The sequence below is a fragment of the Episyrphus balteatus genome, chromosome 1 (assembly GCF_945859705.1).
Source record: "Episyrphus balteatus chromosome 1, idEpiBalt1.1, whole genome shotgun sequence".
NCBI lineage: Eukaryota > Metazoa > Arthropoda > Insecta > Diptera > Syrphidae > Episyrphus > Episyrphus balteatus.
In genome coordinates, this window is record NC_079134.1 from 144,061,341 (window position 1) to 144,079,637 (window position 18,297).

At 29.9% G+C, this 18,297-nt stretch overlaps 1 protein-coding gene across 2 annotated transcripts in view; it reads right to left on the minus strand.

Annotated features, from left to right (window-relative positions):
* Nucleotides 1–3,096: 3,096 nt before the first annotated feature.
* Nucleotides 3,097–18,297, minus strand: part of LOC129921063 (tafazzin) — a 31,581-nt gene continuing 16,380 nt past the window's right edge. For both annotated transcript variants that reach the window (XM_056002706.1, XM_056002707.1), the window contains 4 exons: nt 5,916–6,044; nt 4,201–4,308; nt 3,742–4,130; nt 3,097–3,676 (listed from right to left, as the gene is read on the minus strand). In XM_056002706.1, the coding sequence (XP_055858681.1) occupies nt 3,638–3,676; nt 3,742–4,130; nt 4,201–4,308; nt 5,916–6,044 (665 nt within the window). In that variant the 3' untranslated portion in view covers nt 3,097–3,637. The remainder of the gene's footprint in view (nt 3,677–3,741; nt 4,131–4,200; nt 4,309–5,915; nt 6,045–18,297) is intronic.

Sequence of the window (18,297 nt, forward strand, 5' to 3'; positions counted from 1 at the left end):
AGAAGAAAAAGGTTACGTTACTCCATAAAAGGGGTTATCTAACTTAACTAGAAAAAAAAATCGGTTCACTATTTTTTTTTTAATAATTTTTAGTAGTTAAGTTAGAATATAAAAAGAATTGAAATATTATTGGTTTCCTTAATTTTTTGTGATTTGATAACAGAACACAGTTCTCGCAAGCTGACGATTATTGTAATATAAAATAGGTACGATCGATCACGTCTGTAAGTTTTAGCAATTTCGGTTAAGGACCCGAAGAGTTACGGTAAATTTTGTGATTTTTCATCAAATTGCTATTGTTCATGTGAAAAATCAGTTGTATTTTTGAAACTGAAATATTTAAAATTTTTAACTTTTCCTTTTTTTATAATAGAAATTGAAAATTAAAAAGTATTTTCTGCGAAAGAAGGAGTCATAAAGATAAATAGAAAAAAATAATACAGAACATCAAATATGATATGACTGGGGCAAGACCGCCCATGGGCGAAATTGGAAGCTCTAGTAGCTTAAACAAAGTGAAAAAGAAGTTCATCATTAAATCTTCCAAAAAGCTAAGCAACATGCGCCAAACAATACTGTATTTGATGATTCTGATGAAGAGGTCTTTGCAGATTGTATTTGTACCTTCTATCTGCAACTGTTTTCTTGATCCAATCCATAGTATTGTTGGATTAAGTGGAAAATGTGTACCAAATGGTATTAAAAAGCTTGTGATGGAGTGAGAACTAATGGAAATATAGCATAATTGTGTTATTATTACAAATATGCTCCATTTAAAACAAAAGAAACGGTCTTTCTACCAACAAAATTTGATAGGGCGGTCCTACCCCCATGTGGGGGTAACGGTTTTTTGTTTGATGTTTTTTCAAAACGTATTATCTTTTCTTCAGTATTTTTTATTTTTTTTTTTATAATAATGAGTGTTTCCGCAAAAAAACATTAAACTTAATGAATAAAAACTTTATTCTATTTAAAAGATGTTTTTTATTGGTTTTTAAGACAGTCAAACACTAAGTGGGCCGTCTTGCCCCCACTTCCCCTACATGTTTGGTTTTTTCGCTTTGGTCATTAAACGAAAAATGAAGGGGTATCCTTCGTCACCTGTGGAAAACTTGTACCATGAATTTATAGTTTCTTCTTTTAATTAATTAAACTGTGAAAAAAACATATGCTAACTTTTTTATTTTCTTTAAATATACTGGGTATTTTCTTCTTTCACGGGTGGGACAGAATAATAAATAATATAATCACACAACGTCTGAGAATGTGTTTCAAATTGTTATTTAAATCCTTTAGTTTCCTTCAAAAAACATTAGTAGCTTATGTGTTAAAAAATCCATAAACGTTATAACTAGTGGAAGAAATGTAAAGGACAAAATTTTGTTTAATTATTTTTTGAGAAAATTTGAAAAATGCATGTTTGTATATCTTTTTAGATGTTAAAAAATTGTCTCTAAGTAGTTTTGAAAAATGGCTCGCAACAAAATAAATTACAAATAATATTGTTTTCCAACCTGTAAAAAAATCAACAATATCAAAAAAATAAGTTATTTATGAACTTTTAAAAAAATGATGGTTAAATTCCCGCTGTCTATTAAAAGATCAACGTTGACAGTGACTTTACTAGCTAAATACATTTAATTTGTACTTTCTTGATTATAAATTGACTAAAAATATCTTGGTCGGTATAATTACAAAAATTCATTTAATTTAGAAAAAAGATCACCGAAAAGCTATTCTTTACTCACATATATGTATGTATGTAACACAAAAATCAAACATGAAAAGACTTTTGCTTTTGGAGGTGCATAAATATACCAAAAAAAAGAGAAAAGTGATTTTTTCATTTCAAGTTCGGTATAGCTAATATGAAAATATTATAGAATTGTTTGTTCCGCTTTTTTTTTAACCCGAACGAAACCAAGGCTTTGAGGAACATATAAAAGAAATTTCCCTATATTCGAAAAAAAAACTGTTTCATATTTAACGGAATGATAACACTGGCCAACAATTTTCAACTTTTTAAAATTTTCCAGAAAGATTTATAAAAAAAAAATTTCCAGAAAAATTTATATTAAACTCAATGTATTTGGAGTCAGTAAACCTAAAAATCACATTAATTTTTTTCTAGGAGCTCTATTTTTTTAAATATTTTAGTTTTCCACATTTTGGGGGTAATTTCGTACTTATTTATAGGTTATACTTATTTTAACTGTTTTTTAACATTTTCCAGAAAATTTTTAATCGAACTTAATGCATTTGGGTCTCAAAATCACACTGGTTGCTTTCTAGTTTTAGATATTTTAATTTTTCACATTTTTGGATTATTTTCATATTATTTTTTTTTTAGATTTTATTATTACAAGCGTTTTTAAAGTTTTGTTGGAAAAAATTGTTTCGAATGTAATTTATTTCGGTTCAGTAAGTAAAATAGAAATACAAAAAAAAATTGTATGAGTTTCTATGCCTTTTCATGTATGAATAATTTTAAAACTATAGTTGATAGAAAAAATTAGCACCCTAAAATTAGTAAGAAATGATAAACAATGGTCTGGAAAATGTTTGTGTGTTGAGCAGTGTAATTAGAATATTTTAGCATATATGCGATTCTCCCAACTTTCGAAAATACTTATTCGAACCTGTATAAATATCGGTCAAAATGGTGAAAGAATAAGCTGGTTTTCGAGTATAACTAATTTATGTTCACCACCATACAATCAAGTGTTCTTGACAGGAAAATTAAATTTTTTAACTTATCTTTTATTCAATGAGTAAAATAAATTGAAAAATTCTGATTATTTTAGCATCTTAAAGATATTTTTATTAGGAAAAAAACTCACTAAGTCTTACATCACAATGTTTTTTGTTTTTCTTGTTTTTTCTTCATTTGTTTAAAATCAATTGGTAAAAATAAAAAACATTTAAATCCACTCTTGAATGCATTTTATGCCAAAAATACAATTTTTTCATAATAATAAATTATTCTAACAATCTCAAAGCTGAGTTATACACTGTTTTATGCTTCTTTTGTTTTTTTCTTATTGACTTAAGTTCTAATTTCCAAGCTCAAAGAGATAGTAATACTTTTTGTTGTTGTTGTATTTTTGTATTTTTTGTTGTATCTTCTTTCTTAATTATGTCACGGATGATAAGCAAAATAATTGTTCTTTATTTTTAAAAAATGCAAAGAATTAATATCAAAAGCCAAAGAGGTGTATTGTGGAAGTATATGTATGATCTTACATTTAAGTTGAATATTTAAGTTTTATTTAGAAAAAGAAATATATCGGTTATACCTTGAGAAATGGTAAAAATATTCTTTGAGAGCTTAACTGTTACTTTTTTTTATAGAAAAAACGTCTTGATATTGAAACGGAAGAAATATTTTTTTTTCGTTTTTTTAGTTGAACATAAATTGAAAACAATTTATCAGGTGGTTCTTGTGTAAATAAAACGCATTGATTAAAAAAAAATCTGATTATGTGTGTGTTGTCGGTATAATACGCCTGTGTGACTTTAAAAGTGTTGCTAACACTTAATTCGTGGTGAGCCAAAATCTTTTTTAGTTGTCGTTCACTATTTTTTTTAACAATCCTAAGGCTAGGTTTATAATTTAATTTAGACCTCTAGAGTTGGACTATATTCTATGAAGTTGCTCCGTCTCTACACGTAGTGCCTGTAATTTAAAAAATTAAATATTTAATCTCTTCTTAGTTTTGAATTATTTAAAAGTAGTAAAACCTGTAATTCATCTTGTATCCTATCAGTAATTAATTTTCTAGCATCTGGTTCAGGGACATTTCGATCTTTCATATCCTGAATAAAATCATCCAAGGCAATCGGCCTTCCAATATTCATGGTCACTTTTTTGCCCCATTTTGGGATGTAGGGTTCGGTGTTTGGTAGAACTTCGTGCATACCTTCGTGCCAGACTGGCAAGACAATTGGTATTATTGGTGCATCGTAAATCATTCGACCAACACCCCATTTCAGTCGCATAAACTCTCTCGTCATGTTCACTTTGCCTTCAGGGAAGACATGTACCCAATCGCCTATTGATAGTTTTTGTATGCAAACGTCTACGGCATTTTGATAGACACCAGCTCCACGTACAACTGGAATGCATTTTCCTGTTGAATTGAAAAAAAGAAAACACAAGTTTTAAAAGGATTCTGATATTATTTAAATTAAATTACTAACCACTCATAAAAAATAACGAATGATATTTATTCGTAAAACAAATATCGTGAGCGGCTAGTGACCAGCGTGCTGTGGCTGTCGAACAACAATGTTTTAGTGGAAGAACTCCTGCAACGAAAGAAAAGGTGTTATTAGTTTTAAGTGATCTACTTATGTATGTTAAAATAAAAGGTTTTTTTTTATGAACAAAAAGTATGCAAAACGGAGAGCACATTCTTTAAGATAATTATTATGGAGAAGTGCTAAACCGAAGGAGAGGTGACCTCGAGTCATTCCTCGTCGCCATAAGTCAGTATAAAACATCCGTACTAAAGCTCATTTTTTATGGTATCTTATTCAGATATGGGCTTAGGTAATACTTATACAGTGACGTGCAGGTAATTAGAAACAATTTCATAGCAAAGAAAGGCACTTTTGGCATTTGATCAAAGGTGCAAGAATTGAACTGGCAACAATTGGAAAAATTTATTTTTTTTTTTTTTTTTTGTTGAAACGAATATAAATAGAAAATCACCTGATGAAAAAAATCTAAAACTCACTTTCCGAGTACGCCTGGCCGTATTTGCATATTGGTCAAAGTTTTTTGACTATTGTCGCTATTCTAAAGTGGAATTTTTTCTGAACTAAGCTAAGGATGGAAAATACCAGAGGAAACGCACCAGGGTCTCTTTTTTCCGTGTACACCGCAGAGCAAGGCATGGTACGCCACTTAAAAATCGTGTTTTGGCATATAGTGGTTTACCCAAGTCTCGTCAATGGTTACAAATCGTCACACAAAATCAATTGGATATTTTTTTAAAAGGTCCTTGCCTTTGAAATCAATGTGTGAGCTTGTTTTTGATCAGAGCTTTTTAATAACTACATCATGTGCAAGATGTTTCGAACCATTTTTTCGCGTATCCTTACATCAGCTAGCTATTCTGCCGTACTAATCAAAAAGGGCGAATGCGCCAAAAATGAACATCCTGGAACATTGCCTCATTTATGTGTTAACTAAAAACAGCGGATTTCCAATTTCAAGTGGCTCAAAATAGTAAGTAAAGATGAGTACAACGATATTACTCCACTGTATTCCTTAATAGAAAAATGCAATTTTTTCTAACACTAAAATATATATATATAAAAAAAAATAGATACGCATTTAGGAAGCTTGAGCAATATGTTATTATTGTGTAAACTAAAAAATATAAGTTTCCTACTACAAGTTGCTTAAAATCATTTTTGAAGTTGAGCACATTTAAAATTCTGAACTGTTTTTCTTTTTAGAAAAATGCATTTATCTGAAAACTACAAAAATGGATATACACCCTTTTTGCTTAAGACGGCAGTATTTCGATGGTTTTCGGAGTGGCTGCTGTATTCAGCCTTTTTTGACCTGCGACGTTTTTTAGGGACGTGCGGAATGTTAAAATTCCTCTGTCCATTTTTTGACGATTGATATCGCGAAAAGTCTACGTAAGTTTTTATCATCATCGAATAAATTTGATTTGGGGTTATCCATCCAAAACAAAGAATTTTATAAACGCCCAATAATCATTTTTGAAAAATTCTAATAACCAAACCATTAGCTTATGAAATTTTAGCCAATGTGGGATTTATAAATGTTCGCCGATTCGCTGATCGCTACCTTTGCCATGCCGGGAACTTTTTACCTTGTCCTCGCATTGTTCTTATTACACCCGTGTACCTTTATTGAAATTTTTTTTGTTACTTACCCCATAGTCCGGGATCATCAAAACATGAATGATGATTTGATACTGTTAGTAATGGTATACCTGGCGGTCGATTCGCAACCGCATCAATCAGTCTTTCTTGGTTGTAAACTGTTGTCTTATTACAGAAAACTGAAAATATACAAAAACAATAGAATTTTTTATAAAAATTTAGTTTTAGGAGTTTTTTTTCTAAATAGTTTTTAGAAATGGTTTAAATGAATAAAAATTGATGTTGGTTTTTTTTTTAATTGACAATAACTTGTGCAATAGCCTTGCGTGTTTAAAAAATATTCAAATATTGGGAATGGATATAAAACCGTTGCTCATATAATCAATTGGCTTTTCAAAAAATGCATTTTATATATTTTTATGGTTTATAAACATGAAATGTTATTGATTAGGCTTTACCATTTGCTATTTGAAGAAGAGAAATTAATGAAAAATAAAATAATTGTATGACAAAATTTAATATATGTATGTACCTAGTGAACAGGGTAGTTTAAGTTGAGCATGTTCAGTTGGCCTCGGTACTCTTTATTATGTTAAGTTTAATTTTAAGCACTTGCGTTTTTGTATTCTTCTGTGGAGTGTTAAGGTGCTGGTAAAATATATGCCATGAGTATTTTTCCCATTAAGGAGTCAATGGCAGCAGTATGAAACTAATTTCAAGCTGTTACCCAAATCTCTTAAAACGAGTTTTTGGGTTCATCTGTCAGATGTTTGGGCGCGGATAAAACATCTGTCATGGGTGTTTTTGAAATCAGGGCGTCATGATCCAACTAGTTTTAAATACTTATCCTCACTGAATCAATTTTCAGAAAAATTGTACATTTGATGCATTTTTTCTCTGCAAAGACGTTAATACATTCTGACAGAGGATCGTTTATGGTAATATTAGGCGCCGGTTATAGCGTTCAGAAAAATGCATCAGAAAAAAAGAAACAGTATGAAATTGAATATTTTTTCTTGATGCTCGTTAATAGCGATCTGGAAAAACTACGTCAGTTGACGTATACTACTTACTCTCTTCTTTTCCTGATTGAAATAAACACGAAAAATTTTTTCGCATGAAGTGGAACAGGAAAAATTTGAAACACTTCATCGGAACGATTTGCTTAATTTTGTTTCAAATGTCAATCAGCTGGCACGAAAAATGAATTTGCATTATAGCCCAGTAATTTTAGACATTTTTTAACCCAATCTGCGGAAAAATTCCTACTGGGCTCGATTTTGGTATAGACCTTCGCTACGGCGTTGTTATGAAGATGTGAAAAATCGACATTGATATCGTGTCCGCGTTAAGAGTTATAGGGGTCAAAAGGTCACAAAAACTGGTTTTTCACGATTTTCAGCAAAACGGTAAGTCTTATCAAAAAATTTTCAATGCAAGAATTGTAGACCAGATTATTATATATAAAAAGTGTCATGACACTTTTTTTCCTAAGACCCACCGTTTCTTAGGTATAACGATTCAAAAAGTTGAAGTTTAGTTGTAATCGTCATAATCCTATTCCTGAAAAAAAAACTCCTAACTGAAAAGTTCCTGAAATTTCATTATTTTTTTAGCTTGAATTTCGTTCCTCAACTGTTAAGAATATGGGGAAACCAAAAAAAAAATGGAAATTTTCGCCATTTTTCCGATTGGGGCCCTTCTCCCGAAACCATTTCCCTGGGAATTTTTGTTTAGAATATGTCTAAAAATACACAGGGTGTGCAATAGAGAATGGACAACCCTAAAACGGCTTATAGCTACACTTATGATTGTTCTAAAAACAGATAGAAAAAAGTTCTATCGCAACCAGTTCATAAAATATGGACTTTTTTTCGTTCAGTGTATTTTAAATTTTATCATCTTATGTTTTCGTTCACTACAACCACGAATGAATGAATTTTATTTATTTCTTTTTTTTATAATTTTCTACAATAATTGGATGAGTACATAAACACTTTAAAAATTTCATAGCTATTGCACATTTTCGTAAAAAAAATTTTGAAATCTGTTTTTTGATGCAAAATGTAAAAAAAGTATTTTATGAAAAATTTTAAACACCTGTGGTATTAAATAAATCTATAGATACCTAGGTGGCCAACTTTCTTAAAAATATTCTGGTATAAGGAGAATATTTTTAAGGAAGATGGTCACCTAGGTTTCTATAGATTTATTTTATACCGCAGGTGTTTAAAATTTTTCATAAAATACTTTTTTTACATTTTGCATCAAAAAACAGATTTCAAAAATTTTTTTACGAAAATGTGCAATAGCTATGAAATTTTTAAAGTGTTTATGTACTCATCCAATTATTGTAGAAAATTATAAAAAAAAAGAAATAAATAAAATTCATTCATTCGTGGTTGTAGTGAACGAAAACATAAGATGATAAAATTTAAAATACACTGAACGAAAAAAAGTCCATATTTTATGAACTGGTTGCGATAGAACTTTTTTCTATCTGTTTTTAGAACAATCATAAGTGTAGCTATAAGCCGTTTTAGGGTTGTCCATTCTCTATTGCACACCCTGTGTATTTTTAGACATATTCTAAACAAAAATTCCCAGGGAAATGGTTTCGGGAGAAGGGCCCCAATCGGAAAAATGGCGAAAATTTCCATTTTTTTTTTGGTTTCCCCATATTCTTAACAGTTGAGGAACGAAATTCAAGCTAAAAAAATAATGAAATTTCAGGAACTTTTCAGTTAGGAGTTTTTTTTTCAGGAATAGGATTATGACGATTACAACTAAACTTCAACTTTTTGAATCGTTATACCTAAGAAACGGTGGGTCTTAGGAAAAAAAGTGTCATGACACTTTTTATATATAATAATCTGGTCTACAATTCTTGCATTGAAAATTTTTTGATAAGACTTACCGTTTTGCTGAAAATCGTGAAAAACCAGTTTTTGTGACCTTTTGACCCCTATAACTCTTAACGCGGACACGATATCAATGTCGATTTTTCACATCTTCATAACAACGCCGCACGGTTGTCCAAAATGACTTATCTCGTTGCAAAAATCATAACTTTTGAACGGATTGAGTTAGCGGTACAATTTTTTTTTTTATTTGAAGGACATTTCTAGGGCTGTTATACCAATGAATTTCAATAAAATTATTTCACAGGGTGTTTCGGAATCATCGGCCAAAAACAGATTTTCTTTAAAAAAAAAGTTTAAATTAAAATTGGTATGCCATTTTGTAGAAATCACTAATCCACATTTAAAAACAAAATTTCAAAAAAATACAATGTCCCGTTTTCGAAAATTTAATTTTTCAAAAAAAAATTTCAAAATTTTTTTAAAAATCCAAAAATTATTTTTTTTGAAATTTTATTTTTGGCTTATATTTGAGTTATATAAGTGCTTCTTCACAAAAAGTTTCGTTGAAATCGAATAAGCCGTTTTGGAGAATATCGGATTTGAAAAAAAACGGTTTTATGGCAGGTACCGTAAAAAATCCATTCGGTTCCATTCATTAAGCCGAATAGGGTATGTGTACCAATCAATTGTTGATTCAAAATAAAAATATTTAGCTGCGCATGCTTGCGCACTGCCGAGATTTTGTACTTTGAAAAAAAATGAAGGCAGAAGGAACAGATTTTCTTTAAAAAAAATGTTTAAATTAAAATTGGTATGCCATTTTGTAGAAATCACTAATCCACATCTAAAAACAAAATTTCAAAAAAATACAATGTCCCGTTTTCGAAAATTTTATTTTTCAAAAAAAAATTTCAAAATTTTTTTAAAAATCCAAAAATTATTTTTTTTGAAATTTTATTTTTGGCTTATATTTGAGTTATATAAGTGCTTCTTCAAAAAAAGTTTCGTTGAAATCGAATAAGCCGTTTCGGAGAATATCGGATTTAAAAAAAACCGTTCTATGGCAGGTACCGTTAATAATGATTTTCCAAAAAAATTTTTTTCATTAGAAGATAGACCTTGTTTTCAAACTTACATTTGAATTTTTTAAACAAAATCGTTGGAGCCGTTTTTGAGCAATTACAGCTTTACTGAAATTGGTGTATGACAAGTACCGTTATTTTTGGCCCAAAAAAATTAATTCCAAAAACACCTCTGGAGGGTCTCCAAAAAATGCTACATACCAAATTTGAAGTCAATCGGTCCATCCGTTTAGGATGTAGATCCTTATACAGACAGACAGACAGACGGACTTCCGGGACCAACTTTTTTGGCATTCTCTATAATCGTAATATCATGGAAAAGTGTAATCTGAACTTTTTTTAGATGTGAATTAGTGATTTCTACAAAATGGCATACCAATTTTAATTTAAATATTTTTTTTTTTAAGAAAATCGGTTTTCGGCCGATGATTCCTAAACACCCTGTAAAACAATTTTCTTGAAATTCATTGGTGTAACAGCCCTGGAAATTTCCTTCAAATTAAAAAAAAAACTGTACCGCTACCTCAATCCGTTCAAAAGTTATGATTTTTGCAACGAGATAAGTCATTTTGGACAACAGTGCGCCGTAACGAAGGTCTATACCAAAATCGAGCCCAGTAGGAATTTTTCCGCAGATAAAACCTAAAATTACTGGACTATTAGGAAAACAAATAAATACAATTTAAGCAAAAAATAATGGTTCGATTGTAAATTTTCTTTTCGAAAAAAATTCTTTGAGTCATTTATAATCGATTGGTATAGTATTTGTTTTTCAAATCGAATCACAAAATATCTACACTTATGTAAGAAAAACTCGATTATAAGAAACACAACCAAAAACACTGTCTTTTCCTAATATTTACCTTTGAAAGTAATCGTTTATAAGAAACTCGCATTTAAGAGAAAAACTGTTATAAGAAACTTCTTTTTACTAGCCAATATCAATTTTAAAATAAAAAAGAATTCCTATAAGAAATTCAATTCATCGAACAAACTTTTTCAAGTCTTTTTTAAAATAATATGTAACTTATCAAATTAACAGCATAGATATTCCGGAAAATTTAAGTTTCAATTTTTGAAAATTCAGAAACATTATCTATAAATTTTTTTTTTAATATGTATGTGAGTTTTTCCTTGGAGCCGACGATATCTCGTTGTTCATGAATTTTATATAAGAATATTTTTTCTTATATCACTCCTTAATATACAGGGTGTTCCAAAAGTAATGGATCAAACGAAATATGCTGATAGGCCTACTTAAGGACTCTCAGAATTTGGTAACTTGTTCATCCCAAATCCTTACGGTTTTCGATTTAATGCAGTTTTTGTGAAATTTCGAAAAATGCCGACTTTGCATCAGTATTTTGCTTCCTCCGCTCATAAATGATTTTTGTTTTTTTACAATTCTTCCACTAAAACATTGAATAATAATAGGAAATAATTAATTAATCAAAATATTTTTTATTTCATACGCCATTTTGCTGCAAATTAATTAACAGTTCCATGTTTTATAAAAACTCAATTTCTTACTTTTATTTCAGAGCAGCATCCCGAAAAAAATTTGCATGGTGTGATACTGGTTTATTATTTTAAAAACTTGCCGTGTTATTGCAGTTTTCAAAAATGTATACAAATTTCCAAAGTTGAAGTTATAACGAAAGATATTACAATTTAAATGCAACAAAATAGGGCTTTTCAGAGTAAAATAACAAAGAAAAATAAACACATTTTCTCGACTGTTGTTTGTTTATTTCTTTTTGAATAAAAGTCGAGACTTTATTTGTTATTTTTCTCTGAAAAACGCTGTTTTGTTACATTTAAATTGTAATATCTTTCGTTATAATTTCAACTTTGGAAATTTTTATACATTTTTGAAAACTGCAATAACACGGCAAGTTTTTAAAATAATAAACCAGTATCACACCATGCAAATTTTTTTCGGGATGCTGCTCTGAAATAAAAGTATAAGAAACTTTCTTTCTTATATCCGATGTTTTAAATAAGAAAACTCGGATATATGAAATAAATTTTCAGCGATTTTCAGACTTTCTTATATCAGTGTTGCACTGTATTTGAAAATTTTTCCTGATTCATTTTCGGCTATAACCGGCTACTAATTTGTTTAAATAAATAAATGAACATGAAAAATATCAGGTGTTCAGGAAAAACATAAAGGCTTGGCCACACCGGAGGGTATGCGGTATAGCGGTAACGATATTTGTACTAAAAAAATTCCACACCTGAACGTTGATGTGTCAGTTTGGAATTTTTTTCATACAAGTACCCTAACCGCTACCCGTACCGCTACCGCATACCCTCCAGTGTGGCCAAGCCTTAAGTATCTTTTCTTATTCAAATACGAAATACATCGATATCTCTTATCGTATAGTCCAGAAAAAGCGTATAAGAAATATAAACAATTTAACTCATATATTTGTTTACTTTCAAAATATCTTATTTTATATTTTTGTTTAAACTAAAAATACACAATTACTATCACCGTACTAATATCCTATAAACTGAAAAAATTACTCGAAGAACTGATATTATGAAAAAAAGTTAAGCTTTTGGGTAAAAGCTGAGGAAGAAATTACAAAAAAAAATTGCCAATTTCTTAATCCGTCAACAATTTCAATCTCAAATTCGTAAAAATTTACACATACAGTTAGCGAAGGGAAACTTTAAATTATTGGGTCATATTTTCGTTATTTGTTCACATCATTTTGTTCATTTTATTTGATGTTCTCCTTTCTTAGAAATTCCAATCACCCAACACACAATCATCTTTATCAGCATTCAAAATGTCATTTAAAATAACCGTTCAGTCTGCATTTCTAAATTTAAATAATATATTTTTTTTTTTCTTTCTAAATCTTCCATCTAATCTATTCAAATTGAAAAGATTCGGCATGTGTATATTTGCGCAGTTTGTACTTAGTTTGCACTCATGGATAATATTCTTCAATTAGGTCGACATTCTATTTGGATTAAGCTTTTTTTTTGTTGCAGTGTCATTTATTGTATATATTTTTTTCTTCAATTAAGAATGGCACATCACAGCAATGTCGTTCCAAAGAAAAGAAATTATTTTTGGCAAAATTGTTGGTCCACAATGAATAACAATTATGCAATTAAAGTTGATAATGCATTTATATAATACTTGCAAATATAAAACTCAGATTATCACTCACTAAAAAATAATCTAATAATTCTATTTATAATAACAGAAGAGATGATTTTTTTTTTGCCATGACGCTGATGCATGGAAAAAGAAATTCATGGCGAATTTAATTTGTTGGAACAGATGTCAGAAGTAAAAATGTGATAATAATTTCTGATCAAAATATTTCAGTGAAAAAGGCAACGAAATGTTTTGATGTTTACATATACATAAAGCAATAAATGAAAAGCTGGCTAGAGCAAATCAAAAAATGTTATAAACAAAAGAATATAAAACAGTACTCGCTAAAGCAATAATTATTATTGATTTAGCTCATTTCGAATAATCAATTTTCCAAAAAAAAAATATAATTTTTTTAATATCGCCAAAAATTTCTTTGAAATTTTTTTTATTATATTTTTTATTTATATTATTTGATATCGTTTTGACAAAGTCAATAGTGGAGTAACTAAAGCTCAAAAATTGGTAATATTAGGGAACCCGGCCAAACAGCTTAGATTTTGATGATCTTTTTTTTCAAACGTCGGTAATTAATAATACTTTAAAGCAGGCATGTCAAACTTGCGGCCCGCGGGCCGCATGCGGCCCACAACCAATATCTTTGCGGCCCTGTCCACATTTTTAATAATTTTGAGTTTAAGTTTATAATTAAGATTTTGTGTTCACATCCTTCGACACATATTCACACCCTTTTTTCTAATCAACAAACAAATATGCAACATGTACTTAAAAACAAAATTAAAATTCTTTTTTAGATCTCATGGCTTAAATCAGTTTAAATTCTGTGATTTCTCCAAGTTAATTAGGATCGAATGTTCTGATATAACTTACCAAACGGAATTTTTTAGGGTTTTTGATTTGAAATGGTTGCAGAGTTTATAATTCATGATACCTTAGACATTTATCTTAGTTAAACTTAAAACTGAATGGAAAATGCATTATATAACGATTGTGTGACCAGGTTATGGCATTCAAATGCAACTTATCTCTTTTGGGACATCAGAAGAGGATCTGACGCACTTTTTTCAAATTTAGGTAAATTTGCATCGTGCGTGACTCGGCCGTATCAAAAATACTCCGCAAAAAAATCTAAGCTTTAGGGATAAATATGAAAAAGGTTTGCAGAAACAAGTTCTCTTGATTTTCTTCGATTTTTTTTCCATAAACATAGAATTAATGCGGAATCATATGGAAATGGAGGCAAGCGATTTCTAATGTCACTTCAAAGTTAGTTCAAAATTCGTTGAAGTTTTATGTTTGTACACATGAAAACTGCCATAAAAATCGTTTGCGAATTTCACAGTGGGTACCTGTAACCTGGAATGAGTTACCTATAACATCCAGCTTTACTAATCATGGTCCGAAAAAAAATTGTAAATGGAAAACATTAATGTACCATCATTCTTCTTTTTTTATTCTTATAAATTAATTTTGTAAAAATTTTAGTTTTACTTTTTTCTGCGGCCCATAAAAAAATTGATCTCGCTGTTTTGGCCCCTCATAACTATTGAGTACAGTTTAAATTTCTTCCTTAGATAAGATTTGATAACTTTTAAATCAATTATTTATTTAGCAAATGGTAGCTAGCATTCCATTTCATTCCAAGCCGACGATTTTGAAACTGTAAAGTTCGTAATCTTAAGTTGTTAGTAAAAAATAAAAAAAAAAAATATATAAAAAAAGGTGAGATAACAGCAGTGCATATCGCACATGTAGTACAAAAGTGGCAGAACTCAAAAATCTTCATTTTTCAATAGAGGCGATAAACCAATTTACAGAGAATAGAATCAAAACAAAAACATTACTGTTAAAAAAGGAGCCAAGTTCTCCTATGTTGAAATTATGCTGGCACAAAAAGTACTGAGATGTAAAAGTGTACCAAGTTCTAAAGTTTGGGTTCAAATTCGTATCAATAAAATTTTGATTGTTCTCTTGACAATTTTTCTTTTAATTACCGATTTTTAAAGTTATTTCAAAAATTGCCAAGTAAACAATCAAAATTTTATTGATACGAATTTGAACCCAAACTTTAGAACTTGGTACACTTTTACATCTCAGTACTTTTTGTGCCAGCATAATTTCAACATAGGAGAACTTGGCTCCTTTTTTAACAGTAATGTTTTTGTTGTGATTTCACTACTTTTTGCAAGGTATGGCTGTAGAATTGAAAATCTCTAGGTATATTTGATGAAAATTCAGTGAAAATGGGCGGTTGCCACGCCCCCTGGCTGAAACTCTCAAACTTTAATTTTGTTCCTTTGTATAAACTACCATCTCTACCATTCTACCAAATTTCAAGATTCTACGATAATCAGAAGTGCTCTTTTATATTTAATGAAAATTCAGCGGAAATGGGCGGTTGCCACGCCCCCTGGCTGAAATTCTCAAATTTTAAATTTTTTCCTTTGTATAAACTACCATCTCTACCATTCTACCAAATTTCAAGATTCTACGATAATCAGAAGTGCTCTTTTATAATTAATGAAAATTCAGCGGAAATGGGCGGTTGCCACGCCCCCTGGCTGAAATTCCCAAATTTTAAATTTTTTCCTTTGTATAAACTACCATCACTACCATTCTACCAAATTTCAAGATTCTACGATAATCAGAAGTGCTCTATTATATTTAATGAAAATTCAGCGGAAATGGGCGGATGCCACGCCCCCTGGCTGAAATTCTTAAATTTTAAATTTTTTCCTTTGTATAAACTATTATCTCTACCATTCTACCAAATTTCAAGATTCTACGATAATCAGAAGTGCTCTATAATATTTGATGATAATTCAGCGGAAATGGGCGGATGCCACGCCCCCTGAATTGAAAATCTCAAATTTTCGATTTTTCCCTTTGTATACACCACAAGCCCTATCACCGTGTAAAATTTCAAGTTTCTACGTTAACGGGAAGTTCTCCATAATTTTGATGATCTGTCAGTGAGTGAGTGAGTCAGTCAGTCAGTTACGGTTTTTGCGATTTTTTAAGCCCTATATCTCAGAAACTACTCATCGTAAAAGGCTGAAATTTTGTGAGGAGTATGGTTTTGACAAGCTCAATAAATGTAGCGAGTTTGAAATTTCTAGCATCTTTGGTGTGGAAGTTAGAGGGGGGTCGAAAATGGCCTGAGTTGTTTCCTGTAAATAAGGGTGTAGTGCCAAAGTTGCTAGAGAACTTGGCTGGGCACTACCGTGCCCCTTGATGAGTATATGTATTTATTAATTAGTTAATTTTTAGAAGAGGAGATACACTTTTAACCAAATTCAGACAACCAGCATCATTTAAATTATCTTAAACCTTGGAAATTCACGTTTTTAGAGTTGTGACGATTTTGGTGATCTTTGTATACAAAAAATAATGTCTTATTTTGAGTTCAGCCACTTTAGACAAATTTTTTTTGAGCTGTGACAGTTATGATGTACTTGACTCTAAATAATTAAATCAAGTTTTTTCACCGCTTTCATATTTTGTTAGAATAAATTATTGAATATTATTTCAATACAATAGGTGTGTTTTTTATTACCACCGGTCTTAACTGGACAAAAAAACTACAGTCGGGGCTAAGCAATTTACATGTTAAATACAACAACACTTTAGGTAGTTTTTATTTAATAGTTAGTTAAACTTTTTTTTTCAAAAACACAAGAAACCCCAAAAGCGAAAAATATGACAACTTTATATTTTTTTGTGTCACCTGATTTCAGAACATTTAGTATGTTTTTCTCGCTAAGCCCCGAGGCGTTTTTTTTTAACCAGTTAAGCCCGGTGGTAATAAAAACACACCTATTATAAACACCGTAAAAAAAACATAGGTTTAAGAAAACTATGAGACCGAATCACAAAATCAAATTATATAAGAGATTTCGGTGAGATGAATCACAACAGGGATTTGAGATACTCACGTTAGGAAACCACAAACATTTTTTTTGAGATAAGCTTAATAAGCTTAATAAGCCGTTGAAATATTTTATTCACCTAACTCATGTTGTTTTAAACACAACGAACGAAAAAATATAATTTTGGATTTTTAGGCGAAGTGCTAAAAAATTTCAGACTTATTTGAAGTCAGCATGTTTTTTGTAGCTAGAAGTTTATTCGTCTAAAGTGTCATAACTCGAAAAACATCCAAAAATGTATGAAAATAGGATTTGTTTTGAGTTGAAGTGTTTGTAAAATATCAGCCCTAGCTAGCTTAAGCTTTGATAAAAAATTGGAAGCATTTGGGATTAAAATGAGCTTTAAAAAGCAATTTTTTAAATAAACAACAAAACTGTATTAACTCTAAATTACAACTTTTCATTTATCTAAAGTGATGTAACTTAAAATAATATAAAGGAGATACGGTAACCTCAATCAACTAAAATGTCACAATTAAAAATGAAACAAGAAAATTCAGCAAAAGTGTTTCAATTCAAAATGCAACACTCGATTTTCTTGAAAATGGTACAACTAAAATGACACAATTCAAATTAAGACACTTTTAATACTTATGAAACAACTTTTTCCAACAAGAATCACGTCACAACTAAAAATATGTCATTTTTGTCAAAGGACTTTTTATTTTAAATGAAACATCTAAAACGACATTTTACCTTCTGGAATAAAAACTATTCAAATTATATCAATGGCAACGAGATAGATTTGTCCGGGAAAATTTCAAATATTTTTTGAGTTGTGACACTTTTGTACTACATGTGCGCTATGTATTTGTTGCATATCATGGGTCAAACGCCAAAAAGTGTGCATTAATTGAAAATATAGAATATTATTTAATATCTTTCATAGAAAATAACTAACTTGATTCAATGAAGTTCTAAACAGAACAAATATTTATTGAAACAAAAATCATTAGAAAACTATAAACAAAATATAAAACAGTGTATAAATACTAACAAGTAGATTCTCATAAAGTTTTGCAACATTATTTGTATACCGATTTTTACCTATGTAAGTCGATTGTCGTGAGTCGTAGTTATACTTTGTCAAAGTAAAAGTAACTGATCTACCACTTTTTGAAAACGAAGATTTTTCATTTCCGTAGGTAATGTTTACGATCTTCTATGAAAGAACCTTATAGTTTAAAGTTTAAACGATTGCTCTCATTTTATCTATTGACATGATATCAACATTGTTCATTATTTGAAATAATATGATATCGGTTTTATCTGACATCACTTCGACATGAAAAAATATCCACTAGGATTCTGGAATTATCACGAAAGATTACAACATTTAATTGCTTAAATAAAAGTAGGAACAAAAGTTCAAATTTACTGTTTACAGTTTATTAATTCTCCCCTTTGCCAAATCA